General features: G+C 56.4%; 1 protein-coding gene across 1 annotated transcript; it reads right to left on the reverse strand.

Annotated features, from left to right (window-relative positions):
• Positions 1–127: 127 nt before the first annotated feature.
• DIPK1B (divergent protein kinase domain 1B) lies at positions 128–7,552 on the reverse strand. Its single transcript, XM_027731693.2, has 5 exons — positions 7,327–7,552; positions 4,752–4,886; positions 3,067–3,174; positions 2,711–2,887; positions 128–2,159 (listed from the first exon to the last, which is right to left on the reverse strand). The coding sequence occupies exons 1-5, from the start codon at positions 7,387–7,389 to the stop codon at positions 1,347–1,349; spliced, it is 1,296 nt and encodes a 431-aa protein (XP_027587494.1). The 5' UTR covers positions 7,390–7,552; the 3' UTR covers positions 128–1,346.
• Between the last annotated feature and the right edge of the window lie 8,680 nt (positions 7,553–16,232).

Here is a 16,232-nt window from a genome sequence, read left to right on the forward strand (position 1 = left end):
TGACTCCATAAACACCAGTGCGAGGTGATGAGGATCCGAAAGAACTAACACCAGGAAATCCTGGTCTTTCTCCTCAGAGGGCTCCTAAATGTGTAGCCACAGCTCTGCTGATCACATTCCCAGGTGATACTGTCAGGTGTAGTTTTAATTGGGATTGTACATCAGCTGCACACTCCACTCAGGAAATGTTGGCAGGAGAACCACCGTGCAGCCCAGCAGCAGGAATACGGCTGTGCTGGGAACAGAGCAGCCTTGGGGGAGTTTATAAAAGCTCTTCTTCCCTACCCACAGTTTTAAGATTGCTATAATTGGGCATTTAAAGGAAACGACTATACTTAGAGCCCTGGTAGTACATACACAGCCAAACAAATGTCTTGAGACCTGCTGAAAGCTTGCCTGGAAATTCACTTTAATAACAAGAGAAGCACTGGATTATTCTGGTATTAACCTTCAACCTCTGCAGGGCAAGCCCAGCTTAGTTTTAGGAGAATTAAACCGAGAGGTTGGTTTATCCCTGCTCTGAGTGTGGTGGGAAGGGACACAGGGAGCACATTAACAGGTCAGAACTGTTCATGTTTAGCCCTTTGCCTTTAAGCTCTCCTTGGCCTTAGAGCTTCCAAAGCCAACATGTGAGGGAATGGCCTGTGCTGCCAATTTTGGACTCGGGGTGGGAGCAGCCAAGTGGGAGCCTCACACAAGCCATGGCATCACTGTCAGGGTCAGGCACTTAAAAATGGAACCAAAGAATTGCCAGGATTCAACACTGTGGAACAGACTGCTTATCTGCTTCCTATGTTACAGCTGGATCTGATGGCAGATGACTCAGACACTTAAGGAGAGACTTTTGAATCAGGAAATCTACCTTCTCCTCCTTTTTAGATCACAAACAAGCTGGTACTTAACAGGCTGCTGTTTCAGTATTGATGTACTGGTGTGATTCACGTAAAAGCTGTTTATTTACATCAGAGACGTTCATCAAAAGAAGATGTGACAAGTACAGCATGAATGATTCATTCCCATCACTCTGCTCTGCTTTCCTGTTAATCAAGAAACACTTAGATGCATCCAGCTGGGCTCCGCTTCCTTATCCCTTTCCATGTCATCTTCCTCCCCCAAGCCTGTCCAGCCTGGTGTCCCACTGCAGACACTCCTGCTGACTGATCCATGATCCTGCTGGGCGGTGGAAGTCATGAAGCTTGGTTTTCCATGGAGAAGGGGCTGCAGCTCTGCTGAACTCCCTGTGCAGGGTGTATTTTACCTGTGGGGAAGATGGAGAAACAGGCCTTCAGCCCTTAGACTTGACTCCGAGGTGGCAGATCCTAAACTCCAGGGCCATGCTTCCCCCGTTAGGAATATTTGGTGTTGGAAATCTTCTTCCAGAGCAAGGTCTTGAGGTTGTTGAGCACGAGGGAGTGGTGCACCTCCATCTGGCTGGCCAGGCCGCTGAGGGTCATGCAAGTTCGGAGCTGCTTCTGCAGCTCATCCTTCAGCTCCAGCGGCGCCCCGTACAGCAAGTAGTCCTGCAGCAACCCGCACACCTTGGCCAGGTTGGGCTGCACCATGTCGCCCTTGCACTGCTTCAGCAGCTTGTCGCAGGCCGCCGTGCAGTCCCGCCCGTAGGTGCAGTCCACGTTCTGCTCACAGTGACGCCCCTTGAGGAACCCCCTGACTGTCGCCTCCGTCGCCACCTTCCTCAGGTCGACCATCTTGAAGTCGAACTTGTCGTTGTAGCCCACGTTCCTGAAGCCCGTCTCGCAGATGTAGAAGCTCCCGTAGGTGCCGTGGAAAATCTCCTCCACGAACTCCAGGAGGCCGATGGCGATCTTGGCGCGCCGGGGCCACGCCGGCGCGAACCACTGGTGGAGGAGCTGGTGGGCGACGGAAGGCAGCAGCGACTGGAGGAAGGGGGGGACATCCAGCCCGTAGAGGGAGGTGTGGGGGATCTTCTCGGTGACGTAGAGGTCCCCACAGTGCCCCAGCAGCTTGGCAGTGTGCTCCTTCTCGTGCAGGGAGAACATGAGAAGAAACTCATTGAGCTGCAGCAGCGCCCAGATGGATTTGGCCTCGGCCAGAGACACTTTCCCGTCACGGTTCACGTCGGCCATGGCGATGACCCGGCTCACCAGGGCTGGGAGGGATGGCTGATCTCCCAGCTTGGACTGCAAATGGGACAAGAGGTGGCATCAGACCCCCAGAGCTCTCTGTGTTTGGGTGTCAAAAACCGAACTGGGAGTGTGAAGACCTGAGCTGGGGAGAGGAGGAAACAGCGCCACACTCCAGAAGATCTGATGCCACAATATTGTGTGGACAGATTCAGCTCCAGCAGAATGTTACCAGCCTCAGGGCTCCAGACAGGAGCATGGTTTTGGGAGCAAAGGCCAGGCACCACTGCTGACCCAGAAGCCCCACACAGGGGCCACCATGGGCTTGTGAATCAGCTCTGCCCAGCACAGATGCCACCCAGAGCCAAGGCACAGAGGCCTCCAGGGCTGCTGCTACTCAAATATCACCAATAAGAGCTCCTGGGAGAAAATGGAGGTTTTTCTCCACTAATCCAGTACGTGGCAGGGAGCACCCAGCCCAGCACCCAGCAGTGGGTGGAGGAGTGTGGGCCAGAGGAGATCTCGTTCGAGGGAAAGACACAATTAGTCTTCCCAACTTGTAGGTGGCATCCTGGGCCTGTGGGATCCCACAAGCCCCTTGCACTGACCTTGAGGAAGTTGAGGAGCATTTCTTTGAACTCATCCATGGATGTCCCCCGTGTGGGTTTGTCGAAGAGCACCACATCCCTCCTGGGCACAGAGTCCGGGCGGCTGTCTGCCCTCAGGGCTTCTCCAATGCCACATTTGATGATCACCTCCCTGTCCCTCCAGAGCCCGCTGTAAACCTGCAGCACAGGGGAGGGGACAGGGTGAGGTGGGAGGAGAACAGCAAGTGCAAAAAAAACCCCAGAGCTGGGTTCTGGTTTGGTTGAGGACGGGAACAGGAATGGGGTGAGGAGTCGATCTCCCAGGTTTTATGCCTGTACCCATCCTGTGCCATGTGGTGGAGGAGGCAGAGACCTACCTGCTGGGTGGGAGAGGAGGAGAGGCAGTGCTGGAAGAGGAGGCCACGTTCCTCACACAGATCCTTGCATGTGGAGCCAGAAATGATTCCTTTCTTGTACTGGTCACACTGGGGAGGGGAAGGAGAGAAAGGAGCTCAGCAGGGGCAGCTGCACATTCACCCAAAGAAGTCTGATAGATCCAAGCTTATTCCCACAGCTCATGGAGCACCCCAGGGACACAAGCTGGGGGTATGTGACCCCCCTCAGGCGCCCATGCCATGCCAGCACAGTGTGCAGGTGTTTTTGGGTGATGTCTGCACCTTGGTGGCCATTTCGGCCACTTCAGGGGGCTGGGAGGGAGAGGAGCACCTTGTGCTCAGACCTTGATCAGGGAGATGTAGTGCCAGTTGCTCAGAGTCCAGCCTCTTCCAGCACCCCCAAACTTCCTATTCCATTTTCCAAAAATGTCCCAGCCCAAAATCTCCTCTGCTCTAAGACCCAGAGAAGGGTCTGGCCCTTGGGGATGGCTCAGTTCCTTGGGCACAGTGGGGCTGGGCTGGCAGGGACCCCCTGTGCTGCTGGAGGGACCACAGGAGATTTGCTCCTGGATGCAAATCCAGGAGTTTGGGAAAGCTTCCAGGGCTGGAGGAGAGGACAGTGTGGATTTGAGGAGAATGAGGTTGCAGAGGCTGAGGCTGCTCAGCAGAGCAGCAGCCCCTGCTGTGAGATGGGCTGGCCCTGGTCCAGGGGGTGGCAGGGGCAGGGACAGACGGTGGCTCTGATCCTCTGGGCTGGGAGATGGAGACATCCCTGGGAAGGAGAGGCTGCAGCGCTGCAGCTCCTCAGTGAGGGCACAGCAGCCTCGGGGCTGAAAGCAGGAGCTGCAGACATTCACTGCATCTTTTCCTCCTTTTTTTTTTTTCTGATGTGGATGGGAATTAACCCTTGGACCTGCTCACAGGAGACACGGCCAGACAGAGTGTCTGGAACCCCGAGCTCAGAGCAGGAATTAGCGCCCAAGACCCCGTGGTCGGAGTCAGGCAGAAAATCAAATTAAACGATCTCGTAGCTGTTGTTATGGCAATTCCTGTCTCCCTCCTCTGCTGGGGGATTGGCCAACGAGGCATGTTCTGACAGAGCCTGGCATCCCCCTCCTCCCCTGGGCTGGGCAGGTGACCTGCTCCCCTGCCATTGGGCCACACAAAGCGATCCCGGGGGCATCCCGCTGGCATCTGTGGGGGACAGGCTGCACCCCACTGCAAGCCTCAGGCAGGGGAAAAACACACCAAGCCAAGCTGCCACGAGGTGTCTGCTCTGGTGCTTTCCTTAGGGCACATCAGCAACTACAGAGAGGTACCCACGGACTGGCTGCTCCCCTTTTTTCTCCAGCTCTGTGGAGCCCAGGGTGGCACGATGCTGTCCCTGCCCACAGATCCTGCTCTCTGCTCACTGATGTTCCAGCTTCATCTCCACAGGCATTAATCTGCCCACGTCTGCCTGGCCTGCCCTGGCTGCTTCCCTCTGACATCTCATTACCCTGTTTCTCCCTCTCCCTGGCAGGGGAAGGTCACCTCTCCCACCCCCGGGACGGCACCAGGGAAGCAGCTGCCAGAAGGGCTCCCTGGCCCAGCTTTGGGGCTTGGGAGGCAGGGAATGGGGCTCCCACGGCCCTGCTCACCCCAGCACCCCAAACTGGCCCACTCACGATTATCATCCGGCAGACGTGGCCGCGGCAGAGCTCGGAGTAGGACGAGTAGTGCATGTAGGCCACCCAGCTGCCCACGAAGATGCCCAGCCACACCACCAGCAGGTACTTCACCTTGATGCCCGGGAGGCGACCCTGGAAGGGAAAGGAAAGGCTGGTGAAGGGCAGGGCTCTGCCCAGGGCAGCAGCAGCCGGACAAGGACAACTTCTGCTGTACAAACTGACCTGAGCGTTGGCGAAACCTTCAGCCTTTTTTATATATATTCATCAGCCTATTATGCAACTCCTGCTTCAAGTAGGTCACTTAAAATTCCCTAAAAGCAGGGAGATTACAGCACTGGGCTGCATGAGCTGGATGCTGTGCATCCCTGGGAGCTGCAGCCATGAACACCCGCTCTCCTGCCCTTCCCCTGTCGGGGCTGTGAGAGGCTCTGCTCCTGTTTGGGGAGACCCTTCTCAGCAGAACCCCCTTGCAAAGCCCCACAGGCACAGGTGGCTGCCACCACCAGCTCCTGCATGGAAACAGGCAAGTGAGGGACCTGGCAGCACATGGGCAATGCTCTGTGCAAACGACTCGAGGCTCACAACGGGATTTTGTTTTCTTGGCTTTGTTTCTTCCCCCTGACCCTGCACGAGCAGCTCTGCTGCCATCTGGCCTCCCACAACAGAGGCTTCTCACCTGCCTCATGTCACATGGTGCAGATCCCTGGCACTTCTGAAGGGCAGGGAATGAATCCTTGCATCAAACACCTCATTCCCTCTGGTTTCTACAGATAATTCTGTAGAAAGCCAGTGGCCACCTCCAAAGCCTCCTCCCTCCTTGTGCTGGTGAGAGCACAACCTGCTGCTGGGATAGGGCTGGATCTGAGTGGGTGCAGCGCCGTTACAACCTGCCAGGGATCCTTGCTTGGGTCTCATAGCCCAAACCCACTCCCACTTCTGAAACACCTCCTCCCCACCCCTCTGCAGGTTCTGCAGGGGCTCTGTCAGGGTGATGGGGCCTCCTGCCTTCCTGGCTGCAGCCACTGGCTCACCCCAGCCCTGGGAGTCCCAGGAATGAGCAGGCAAAGGTGAGAGCAGGCAGGTCTGCCTTGAGACCATGGCATTTCTCATGTTAATTGGAAACCCCAGAGTGAGAAGCGGGCAAGGGTGCCTGGTTTGCCTGTCAAGCAATGGCACCGCTAATTAATGTGAAATTTAATTAAAGAGAACCCAACCACGGTCAGGACTTGGTAAAGACAAAGGATGGGTGGCTGCTCCTGTGTGCTGAGAACCAGCTCACGGCCCTGAAGTCAGACACACACCTCTGTGACCCCCGAGAGCCTCCCCAGCACAGCAGCCCCCCTAGAACTGCCCAAGGGTGAGTACATGACCCATCAGGCCTCCTGCCCTCAGCAAAGGGGTTCTTCCCATGGATCTCCTACTAGAGACATGTCTTGGAACAGCAGAACCCTGGAAAGGCCAGAATGTCCCTTTTTTGCTTATTTCAGACTTGGAATTCATCATGTTCCTGGGGCAGGAGGGGGATCAGGACTCTGGTCTGAGCACATCATGGGGAGCACTGGTTTCATCATCCCCTAAATGGTGGAAAAATACGTGGGGGATGCATTTCAATGAGAGATGCCACTGGGCTTTGGGTGGATTTTGGATTCCAAGGTGGTGCCAAGGGCTCCTCCAGGGCCTCAGTCTCAAAGCACGGGAGCTTCCCTGCCCACTGCCTGCCCTGCACCAAAGGGTGTTACCTTTTGATTGTGAGAGTTGATGTGTTTAGTTTTAGGATGACTCTGGAGGAACCTGGAAGTGACTTTGGGCAGGAGCTGACTTCAAAGGCAAAATGGATGCAGCATCACAAAATCCTGCTCCATCCCTGTGTCTCCCCTGCAGCACCCTGGGAACACGGGGGTTGTTTCACAGCAGTCCCAGCTCTGCACCCACCTCCTGCCAGCACCTTCTGCCCAACGGGAACCCCCTCCTGTGTCCCCCACGTGCCCTCAGGAATAACCTCTCTGGTCCAGGACTTTTGCCAGAGTCGGGGTTTCTCATCCCACAGCTGCAGAGAAAACACCCACACCAGCATCCCTGACATCCCTGGTCCTCAGCATCTCCAGTCCCTGGAGCTCTGAGGCGGCTCTCCAGCCCCCCCGGCAGCGCGGGGATGGGAAGAGGGGTAGAAATAAAGAAAGAAAGGAAGAGAAGGAAGGAGCCACTCCTGCCGTGCTGCATCGGCGGCTTCACCCACCGCTGCGGGCTGCCAGATGGGCTGCCCTGATGCTCCCAGGCTCCGGCACGGCGGAGCGCGGCGCGGGTTATGCAACGAGCTGCGGCCGCCGGTGCCGGTCCCGACCCTCCCAGTGCCGGTCCAGACCTCGCCGGTGCCGGTTCCCGGCTCCCCATCTCCCCGCACCGGCGGCGGTGGGACCGCGGCGGAGCGTCCCTTTGTGCACGGCCGGTGCCAGGATGCGGAGACGGGCATCCCCCATCCCAGCGCATCCCCCCATCCCGGCGCATCTCCCCGGCCCGGCGCACCCCCGAGCCCGCATCCTCCACCCCGGCGCATCCCCCCTATCCCGAGTACCTGCAGGCCCTTGGAGAAGGGGCAGAACAGCACCAGATGCACCAGCCGCCGGATCCTCCGCATGCTGCGGGCGCCCCGCGGCCGCGGGCCTCAGGCTCCGGGGGGCATGGCCGGCGCGGCCGCGGCCCCCGCCTCGCCGCCGGGGCCGGAGGGGCCCGGGGGGGGCCGGGGATGGGGGGCCCAGCCGCGCCGCCCGCTCGCTCCGCCGCAGCGCCCGGCCCGGCCCGCGGGGCTCGGCGGCTCCGCCCGGCGCGGGGCGGTGCGGGATGGGGGGGCGGTGCACGCAGCTCCCGCAGCCCGGGGAGGCGGGGGGCTGCTGCCCGGCTCGGCTCAGCTCGGCTCGGCTCCGCAGCATCAGCCCCCGCCCCACCGGCCCCGCGGGGGTCGCACCCACGCCGGGTCAACCCGACCTCGCATCTGGGGACCCCCCCCGGGCATCCCACCTGGGGGTCCCATCCCACAGCCCAGGGGTCCCACCCACCCGGGGATCCCACCCCAGGCTAGGCAAGGTCCCCCAGCCGCCGTTAATGACCCTGTCGGAGGGGGTCCATGGAGATGTTGATGTGCCCCGGCCCCAAGCCCCAAGCTTTATTTAAAGCTATTTTGGGTGGCAGATTCCAGAACCCCCCCCCCCCCCCGGTTACCCGCAGCACGGCTCGGGGGCTGCATCCCCTCGAGGCTGAGACCTGCCATCATCCCTGCTCCTTTGCCTCCTCGCTGTTTCCCTTCTCCATCCCAAAGCCCAACAGCAGCAGCACTGGTTGCCCTCCCTGTTTGCATTGCGGCTCGGCAGGGAAACCTCGAGGCAAGACAGGGGCTGCTTTGTGTCAGACACCGACAGACAGGCCAGGGACAGCCTTGTCCAGGTGTACACAGGCAAGCAAGGGGGACAGGGAGACAAAAATATGACGGAAATTGGTCCTGGAGGGTCATCATTAAGATAATTCTTTGCTTGCTATTACATCTTCATATTATCCAGTTGTCCCCTTTTCACGGTTCAGATTGCTCCCTCCTCTTGCATTTGGCTCAAAATGACCTTTATAAACAAGCTGGTCACTCCATACCCAGATCCTCACTCAGTGTGTGTGTCAAGCTCACTACTCAGTGTCAAGCAAAAGCCTTTGCTGGTCTAATCCAAATAGTGGTGATAAATAACAAGCATCACACAAAACTGGCTGAAACCCCCAAATCCTGCAGTGTGTTTGCTGTCTGCTTTTAACCCTGAGATCATCCCACTGCTCCTGTGCTGTGAGAAGCCCGTGCAATGCCCAGACCTCCACGTGAGCTGACATTGCCCACAGCACTGCTGCAGTAACGGGGCCGGTGAACATCGCCTTGGCCACTCACAGCTCCCACCCATGCAGGTTTTAACATCCCACTGAATCCAGGGTGGTTCTCTGGAACTTCTATGGCTTATTTTTAGTTTTAATTAATGCAGTAAGAGAGAAAACCTCTGGGATTTATTTTTATTTTTCGTGGTGGGGTTGGAAAACAGCGGGGACAGGAAGGTGCATCGCTGGGTGCCCAGTAGCTGAGCCAGCTGTGAGGATGAGGAGGGTCTCAGTGCTGTGATATGCTGCTTTCCTGCACAGCTACAGGGCAACAGTTCTTTTCAAGCACCAATAAATTCCTTATTTTCCTCCCAGCCTGAAGATGTTTTCATGCTCACCTGAGCATTCCTCAGAGGGATTTCTCTCCCACCACCCTCGGTGCCATCTCGGGAGGCTGAGCAGTGGAAGCAGCTCTCCTGCCCTGCCCACCCTGGGCTCCTCACCTCCACCCCAACTCCTGCCTGCCCATCCTCATCACAGGATCTGTTGGGATCTGTCCTGCCTGCAGTGATGTCCCCTCTGTGCCATGGCCTGGGCTTCCCAGCACCCCTTGCTCCCTGCTCACCCTCCTGCTGCAGCTCCCCGTGCCTTGATCCCTGATTTTGGGGGTCACGTGTGGCACACACAGGTGGGATGAAACCCTGGATGGAGATGAGAATTACAGATCTGGACCAAAGCTGAGGGAGGCTTGAAATCCAGGGATCTCTGCCATGGGGCTCTGCAACACTCAGAGGTGGATTGTCCAGCAAATCTAATTAGGAATGAGCAGACCTTCCCAAGCTGTAATATGCCAAGTAATTAAGTGATTAGTATTGATTGTTAGAATGCCTAATAAGCAGTTATCACTGAATGATTAATTAATCCAATCAAAAGAGTAATAACAATTCTGCAGGTGTGATTCTATCTTATATTCAGTGTGCAAGGGAAAAGAGATCTTTCCCCGCTGTTCCTGTCTCTTGTTTCTATCCCAGGCACCCGGCACCAGGGATGCTCCTGCTCCCTCAGCTTGGGCTGCCCCTGTGCAAGGGATCTCTCCCCTTCCCAAAAATCCCCCTGGCATTGCCAGGATGGGCTCCCAGCAGCAGGCAGGCACTCAGAGCTGAGCTGTGCGGCTCGGAAGTGGGGAAGGGGGTCCCCCAGGCACCATCCGGAAGATGCCAAAAGCAGTCCATGATGATCTCTTCCCTGGGAATTCTTTCACTCGCTCCCTTGATTAAGTCGCTTCAGTTTCTCCTGGTCAAAGCCCTGCTAATCCCAGCTAAGCCCGCAGTGTGCCGCACGCTGGCCTCCGATCACTTCCCAGCCAGGCGGCGGCTCTGCGGGCACGTCCCCAAGAGCGCTGTGCCTTCGGGACATGGGAGCTCCCAGGGCAGCCGCAGCCCTGAGCGGTCTTTTGCTGGCCCATAATGTTTGCCTGATTAAATGATAACGAATAAATTATCAGCCAGCTAGTGCTAACAGCAGCGCGGAGCAAGGACGCCCCAGACATCCACCTCCGCATCCCCTCCAGAGCACCCGCCTTCCTGCGGGTGGGATGTCGGGGTTGGGTGACAGCTGGGGACTGCACAGCCCAATGCCATCGCCTGCAGGGCCCAGAGCCACTGCTTGGCAGGGGGTGCAGGACCCAGAACCAAAAGAGGGGCACACGCTCTCCCCTCTCCAAGCGGTGCCATCAGGATCAGCCCTATGGCCACAAAACAGGGGGATTTGAGTCCTGGGGAGCTGTGCATTCCCAGGCGCCGCTGCAGCCCCGGCGATGATGGATCCAGGCTCTAATGCTCTTTTCTGTGCATCCTTTAAGGATTTGAGGCTTCCTGCGTGGCATCCACAGCTGGCTCCGCGCAGCCCGTCAGCTGCCTCTGCTGCCTGCCGGGCGCTGCCGGGCTGAGCGCAGCGGTTATAATTAGAAATGCTAATCAGCTCTTGTGTTTCTGGCTTGACAGCCCTGCCACCCCCAGCACAATCTTCCCTCCAATCTGTCCTGTGCTCGCCCCCTCTGCTTCCTCTCCAAATCCCTGCTACTTGTAATTAAGCACCACGGAATTAGCGGAGGTCAAAAGCTGGGGCTGCTGGGGCTCGCTGGACGCTTTGGGCAGGGTGTGCAGCCCCCACAGAGCTCGTGGGTTGAGGGGGTCCCGCCTCCATTCACCACCATCCCCTTGGGCTGGGGACAGGGAAGGCCCTGCACCTGAACCATGGGATGGAAGAGGGGGAGCCCAAGGGCTTCGCTGCCAGCAGTGCCAGGGTTAAAGGCAAAGGGTGGTGGCTGTGGCCCGGAGCCCTGTGGCTCTGCCAGCCCAGTGGCTCTGGAAAGGATTCTCATTGGGATTTCTGTCATGTGCCAACTGTGGGCACTTCCCGGCAAAGGAGGAAAAGGAGCTCAGAGAAGGAGGCTGAGCAAACAGATCCCCGGATTAGCTGGTTACGGAGTTATTCATCATCACAGAGTGCACTGGGAGACACAACCCAGGGCATTCCTCCCTCACTGGTGGCCACAGACAGCCCCTGGCAACCCCCAGCCCCTCCACACCACACCCTGAGGCAAAGCACTCCTGCTGCTGTGAGAGCCAGGACATGGCTTTCACCCAGAGCATTTGGCTTCCAAAGTCAGGCTTGGCCAGGGGGACATTCCTTGGAACAGGCACAGGGCTCAGCTGGCCTTGGAGGAGACTGAGATGCACAGGTGGGACGAGCAGCTCTGGACACCATGTGCGGACACACAGGCCACTGTGCTCAGAGAGGGACAGCATCCAAACACGAGCTGGCTTAATGCCAGCAGCTCAACATTCCTCTCCCCGGAAAACATGGGCTGTGGCATCACAGCATGGCAGGGGCCAGGCAAATGCTGGTGGTCCCTCACCCCACAGATGCCATTCAGATGCTCACAGACACCTCTGAAGCCTCCTGGGGTCGTGCCCAGGGTGCCGATGTGTTAAGAAGGGTTGGGCTTTCCCAACTGACATCTGAACCGCATCAAGTAACCCACAGCATCGGGACAACACAGCTGCACCAACATGGAGCAGGAAATGAATTTTATCTGGAGCCACAGCCCACATACCCACCTGAGATATCAGAGCATCTCTAAGTGGTCCTGTTCTGGGAGAAAACACACACAACTCTTGGGTTTTTAAGTCAGCCTTCATCTTCCAGGTGCTCTCTGTTTATCAGCCTCAGTGCAGGAGAGAGGCTGCAGTTTGGAGGGTTGGTGTGCAAAAGGTTTTCAAGTAGACAGTGGCTGTCTGAGGAAGGAGAACCCCCCTCACCTCCTCTGCCCAGGACCCCCACATGTGGCTTCACTTGGGACACACATCTGCTGGCTGCAGCATACCTTCAGTGTGTGAAGCAACAAAGGGCTCCCCCTCCTCCTCACACACCGAGCACTTCAATTTCTGGAGAAAAGCAAATAAAAGAAATGAAGATGCATCACAAAAAGGGAGCAGGAGGGACAGGGCATGGTGGCTCTGATGATGATGCACTTGTGAAAAGGTACCAGCAGCACAGGCAGCTGACTGGGAAAGCTCTGGGCAGAAGTCGGATTGGATTTGTCATGACTAATTGACTCCCTCCAGCACTGTGGTACAAGTTTCACGCTTCGCATGAGCAGGGTCCCGAGCAGCCAGGAATTAATGAGGGTCTGACCCTGCCTGCGCAGCCACTTGAGTTCTTCCAGTGCAGACAGCTGGCTTAAGAGGGCCCTTTATTCTTTACATATCAGATCAATCGGGAGAGTTATAATCTAGTCCTGGTGAAAGCCTGGAGTCAGACTTTATTGCCCAACCAGCTCAAGGAGAGAAAAAGCAAGCAAAAGGAAGAGGTCATGCTGAACTATTGATCGTGCAGGTGGCGGGGCTGCTCCTGGGACGGCCTCTGAAGAGCTTACCAGGACAGTTTGCCTCTATCTCCTGCTAATGCTGCTCCATTGATCTTCCATGACAGGCAGCAACTACAAGAGTTTTTTAGCCGGAGTCATTAAGAGGCATTAATCAATAATGGAGGAAACAGAAAGAGAGAAACTGTTTGTTTCATGGAGACATATTCCCCACGTGGATTTTAGATTTTAGCCCGCTGAGGTGAGCGTGGTTTATTTCTAGGGAGTTCTGCCAGGAAAAGGATTCACCTTGTGCTGGACTGTGGCACTTGGAGGAGGTCCTGAGCCAGTTGCAACACACTGACAGCTCTGGCCAGGCTGTAGAATGAGATGGGAGTAGCTGTGGAGTTTGTGGCATCCAATTCCAGGTACCTCAGCACCACAAGTCACCCAGACCCTCTGTTCGCACAGAGGTACTCCTGGAAGAACTAGGTACTGATTTCAGAGCTGGGTGCTGGTTTCACGTTGTGCATCTACTAAACAAAGCTGCAGCCTGGCAGTGGTGCAACAGGTCCCAGCAGCCTGCTCAGCGATCCAGCCCTGTGTGAGCTCAGCCTCAGCCCAGTGGCTCAGCCCATGGCTGAGTTCATTCCTGTGGCAAGACTGGAGTTGTTCACAAGAGAAACGGTCTTTGTGCTGAAAGCACCCCGGGCTGCTCCGCTCCCTCCCGCCCTTCCCAACAGTGTCGGTACATTTCCATTGCTCTGTGGTGGCAACACCCCTTTTAATTCTCCAACAGCTCCTGTGCTGTCCAGCAACAGCAACCATCTGTGCGGGTAGAGGAGCCCATTTTCCCTGGGAGAGGCAGAGAAGGGGGATGGAGACGTGCTCCAGGAGCAGGAGGATGGAATCACCTTCAAAGGTGACTGAGAAGAGAGCTGGCAGTACTGGCATCAGCAGAGCAAACCATGGTCCCTGGGCAATCTCAAGCTCGGGAGGTGCTGTGGCTTCCCATGGCTGAACTCAGCCCCAGGAGCTGCCCTGTGATGCAGAAGCTGAGCCAAGGTTTAATTGCACTCACGGACTTAGCCCAAAGGCCCTTTAGTCCTGCTGTGTGCCACAGTGCTGGCACACCCTGTGGCACCGTGCCAGCAGGTCTGGCAACCTGGTAATGCCATGCTCAGCACCTGCTGCTGGGAGCACAGGGAGAGAGCACAGCTCAGCTAATAGGGCCTGCAAAGAGCAGGTACCAAGCGATGCTTCAGAGTAAGGGAAATGCCTTTTAGGAGGCAGGGATGGAGATCCCAATGGACATCAGTGTCCTATTCCTCTCCAGACACAGTCACAGCCCTGAAAACACAAACACAGAGCTCAGCACCATCACTGGAATCCAGCCCAGGTGGGACATGTCATGCTGCTGCTGACTTGAGATGAGAGACTCTGCCATGGGAGATGCAGCAAACCCCTCTCCAGTCCCAGGCTGCCCATCAAGAGAAGCCCTTGGCTAATGGCTCTACCTTCCCTGCTCAGTCTGTCAAGTCTCCAGGTCATCCACCCAGTCCCTTCCACCAACACAAAATCCATCAGAAACAATTTGATTTCCTTAATTTAACACATGACATTTAGGAAAAAGCCTAATCCTATTGCAACTTGGAAAATAAAGTGATTTCAGCTTTCCATCCTTGGGCCTGAAGGAGCTCAGGTGCTGCAGCCAGATGAGATGCTGTATCAGGGGCCATGTTCTGTGCCAAGGACACTCTCATTCAGAGCCTCTCCTGGGGCATATGGTGCAGAGAACATCAGGTGCAGGGGGATTTCTAGCCTGTGGGTACAAATGCAAATGCAACAGTAAGATCTTGCAGTCTCATGTTTTTGCTAGCTCCTGTTTTTGTCAAAGTCTGCCAGGAGGAAAAAATAAAAGCCAGTGCTGGGGGGCATGGTGGGGTGTAAGCCCCAGCAGCAGTCCTTGACTGATGTGCACTGACTCTGCCTGACAGCCCTGGCACTCCCTGGGATTGCTGCTGTGGCATTCCTCATGGATAGGGATCATGCCAAATCAGCCTTGTGCCCTGTGTGGATCTAAATCCTCGTTTGAGTCTTTCAAGGTAGAGGTAAGACAAGCCCCGAGAAAGCATTCTCTGCAGAATGGTGTTAGGTGTGTGAGGAGTGGCAGGGCTGGGAGTCCCACAGCACCTGCAGAGCACAGGCTGTGTGGGGCCCGAAACCTGCCAAGGGCTCCAGTTCCACAGAGATGGTACCATAAACCCACAACTGGCTGGCGTGAACATCCCACATAAAACGTCATTACTTTCTCAGTAGAGTTACTTGTAGGTGAGTAAAGGTTACAGGAAGGAAGGTTCAGATTATCTAATAGCCTTTTAAAATGTGTTTCTCGCTTAATTGCACGTTCCCAGAGTCAAAGTCCCTCAGGCCCTTTGTATTTCCAGTGGCCAGTGGAGGCTGTGCACCAGGCAGTTTAGCAATCTCATGCTCCTGGCTCTTGTGCAAGCCTGTTGCTCTGTCCTGTGGGTAACTGCAGCGCTCACATTCAAACCACGCTGAGTCACCAGCCCGGTTCCTCCCTGACTGTTTACTCTGTTGTCACAAGAGCGCTGACGTGTTATTGCTGGGGAGCCCAGCAACTACAGGGAGTGTGGCCATGGAGCAGCAGGAGCCAACACAGAGGCTGGGCTGGGGGTCAGTCTGAAGCTCTGCCTGTGCAAGCGCGGGCTCAGCCGTGGGCTTCTACACCACCCACATGAGGAGCAGCAGGAGGGTTTCACCTCCTATGTGCTGGTGCTCTTCTAGGCTGAAACAACTGAGAGGGAAATGGGGTTCACCCACATCCTTTGCACAAACCGCTCTTAGCCAGCACACTCTCTGCAAGCAGCCTGCAGTGTCCCTCTCCAGGCCAGCACAGCACAGGGCAGACCTCTTTGCTGTCTTTGCCAGAGCAACACTTCCAGAAAAGGTTTCAGTGATGCCATCCCACTGGTGTCAGCCCTTGAGGCAGCCTTGCTTATGGATGCAGAGATGGTCCAAATTCCCAGTTTGTAGCCCTGCCTATGTGGGAGCAATATAGCAGCATATCAGCAGCATATAGCAGCATATCAGTATCATGATGCTGGGATGTTCTGTGTAGCCTGAGCTACATAGGGGTGAGACACAGAGATGCCAGACTCTGACATGTCTCTCAAAGCCAGCTGCTAGCTGAGACAGGTAAAGAGGGAAGAGGATGGATGGGTAGACTGACAGAGGTCTGGAAGAAGTCACAGCAGATGTGTGGATCATCTTACTGCCCCCAAGTCCCCGCCCTGAAGCACCCAGCAGCAGGGGTTGGTGCTGAGGAGCTTCCTGTGAGGGCTCCCCAGCCACGCACATGCGTGCCACGGCCAGGCCCAGAATGAGGATGTTTGGCTGGTTGTTTCCTCCTCCCTTCTCTTTAAGGTCACCAAACCCAGCTGCTGCTTCCAACACACGTCCCTTGGCAGGAGGCAAAGAGGCCGACGGGTAGAGCTGGCAAAGGGCAGAGGCAAGGTGAGGCAGCAGGAGCAAGATGCTGCTCTGCAGACAGATCCAACCTTCCTTTGGCACAGCCAGTGCCCCTGGAGGGTCCTGCTGAGCACTCACCCCCCTGGCCTTGAGCCTCCTGCTACTCTACGACCTGCTGAGCCCTGTGCACTGATGCCAGGCGATGAACACATCTTCCTTCCTACCCCTCTGAGTGCTTTCCCTCTCTTCCCTTCTCCACTCATCTTCTCCCTGCA

Source organism: Pipra filicauda, unplaced genomic scaffold, assembly GCF_003945595.2.
Source record: "Pipra filicauda isolate LSUMZ 115617 unplaced genomic scaffold, ASM394559v2 scaffold170_size1570365_pilon, whole genome shotgun sequence".
In the NCBI taxonomy this organism is placed as follows: Eukaryota; Metazoa; Chordata; class Aves; order Passeriformes; family Pipridae; genus Pipra; species Pipra filicauda.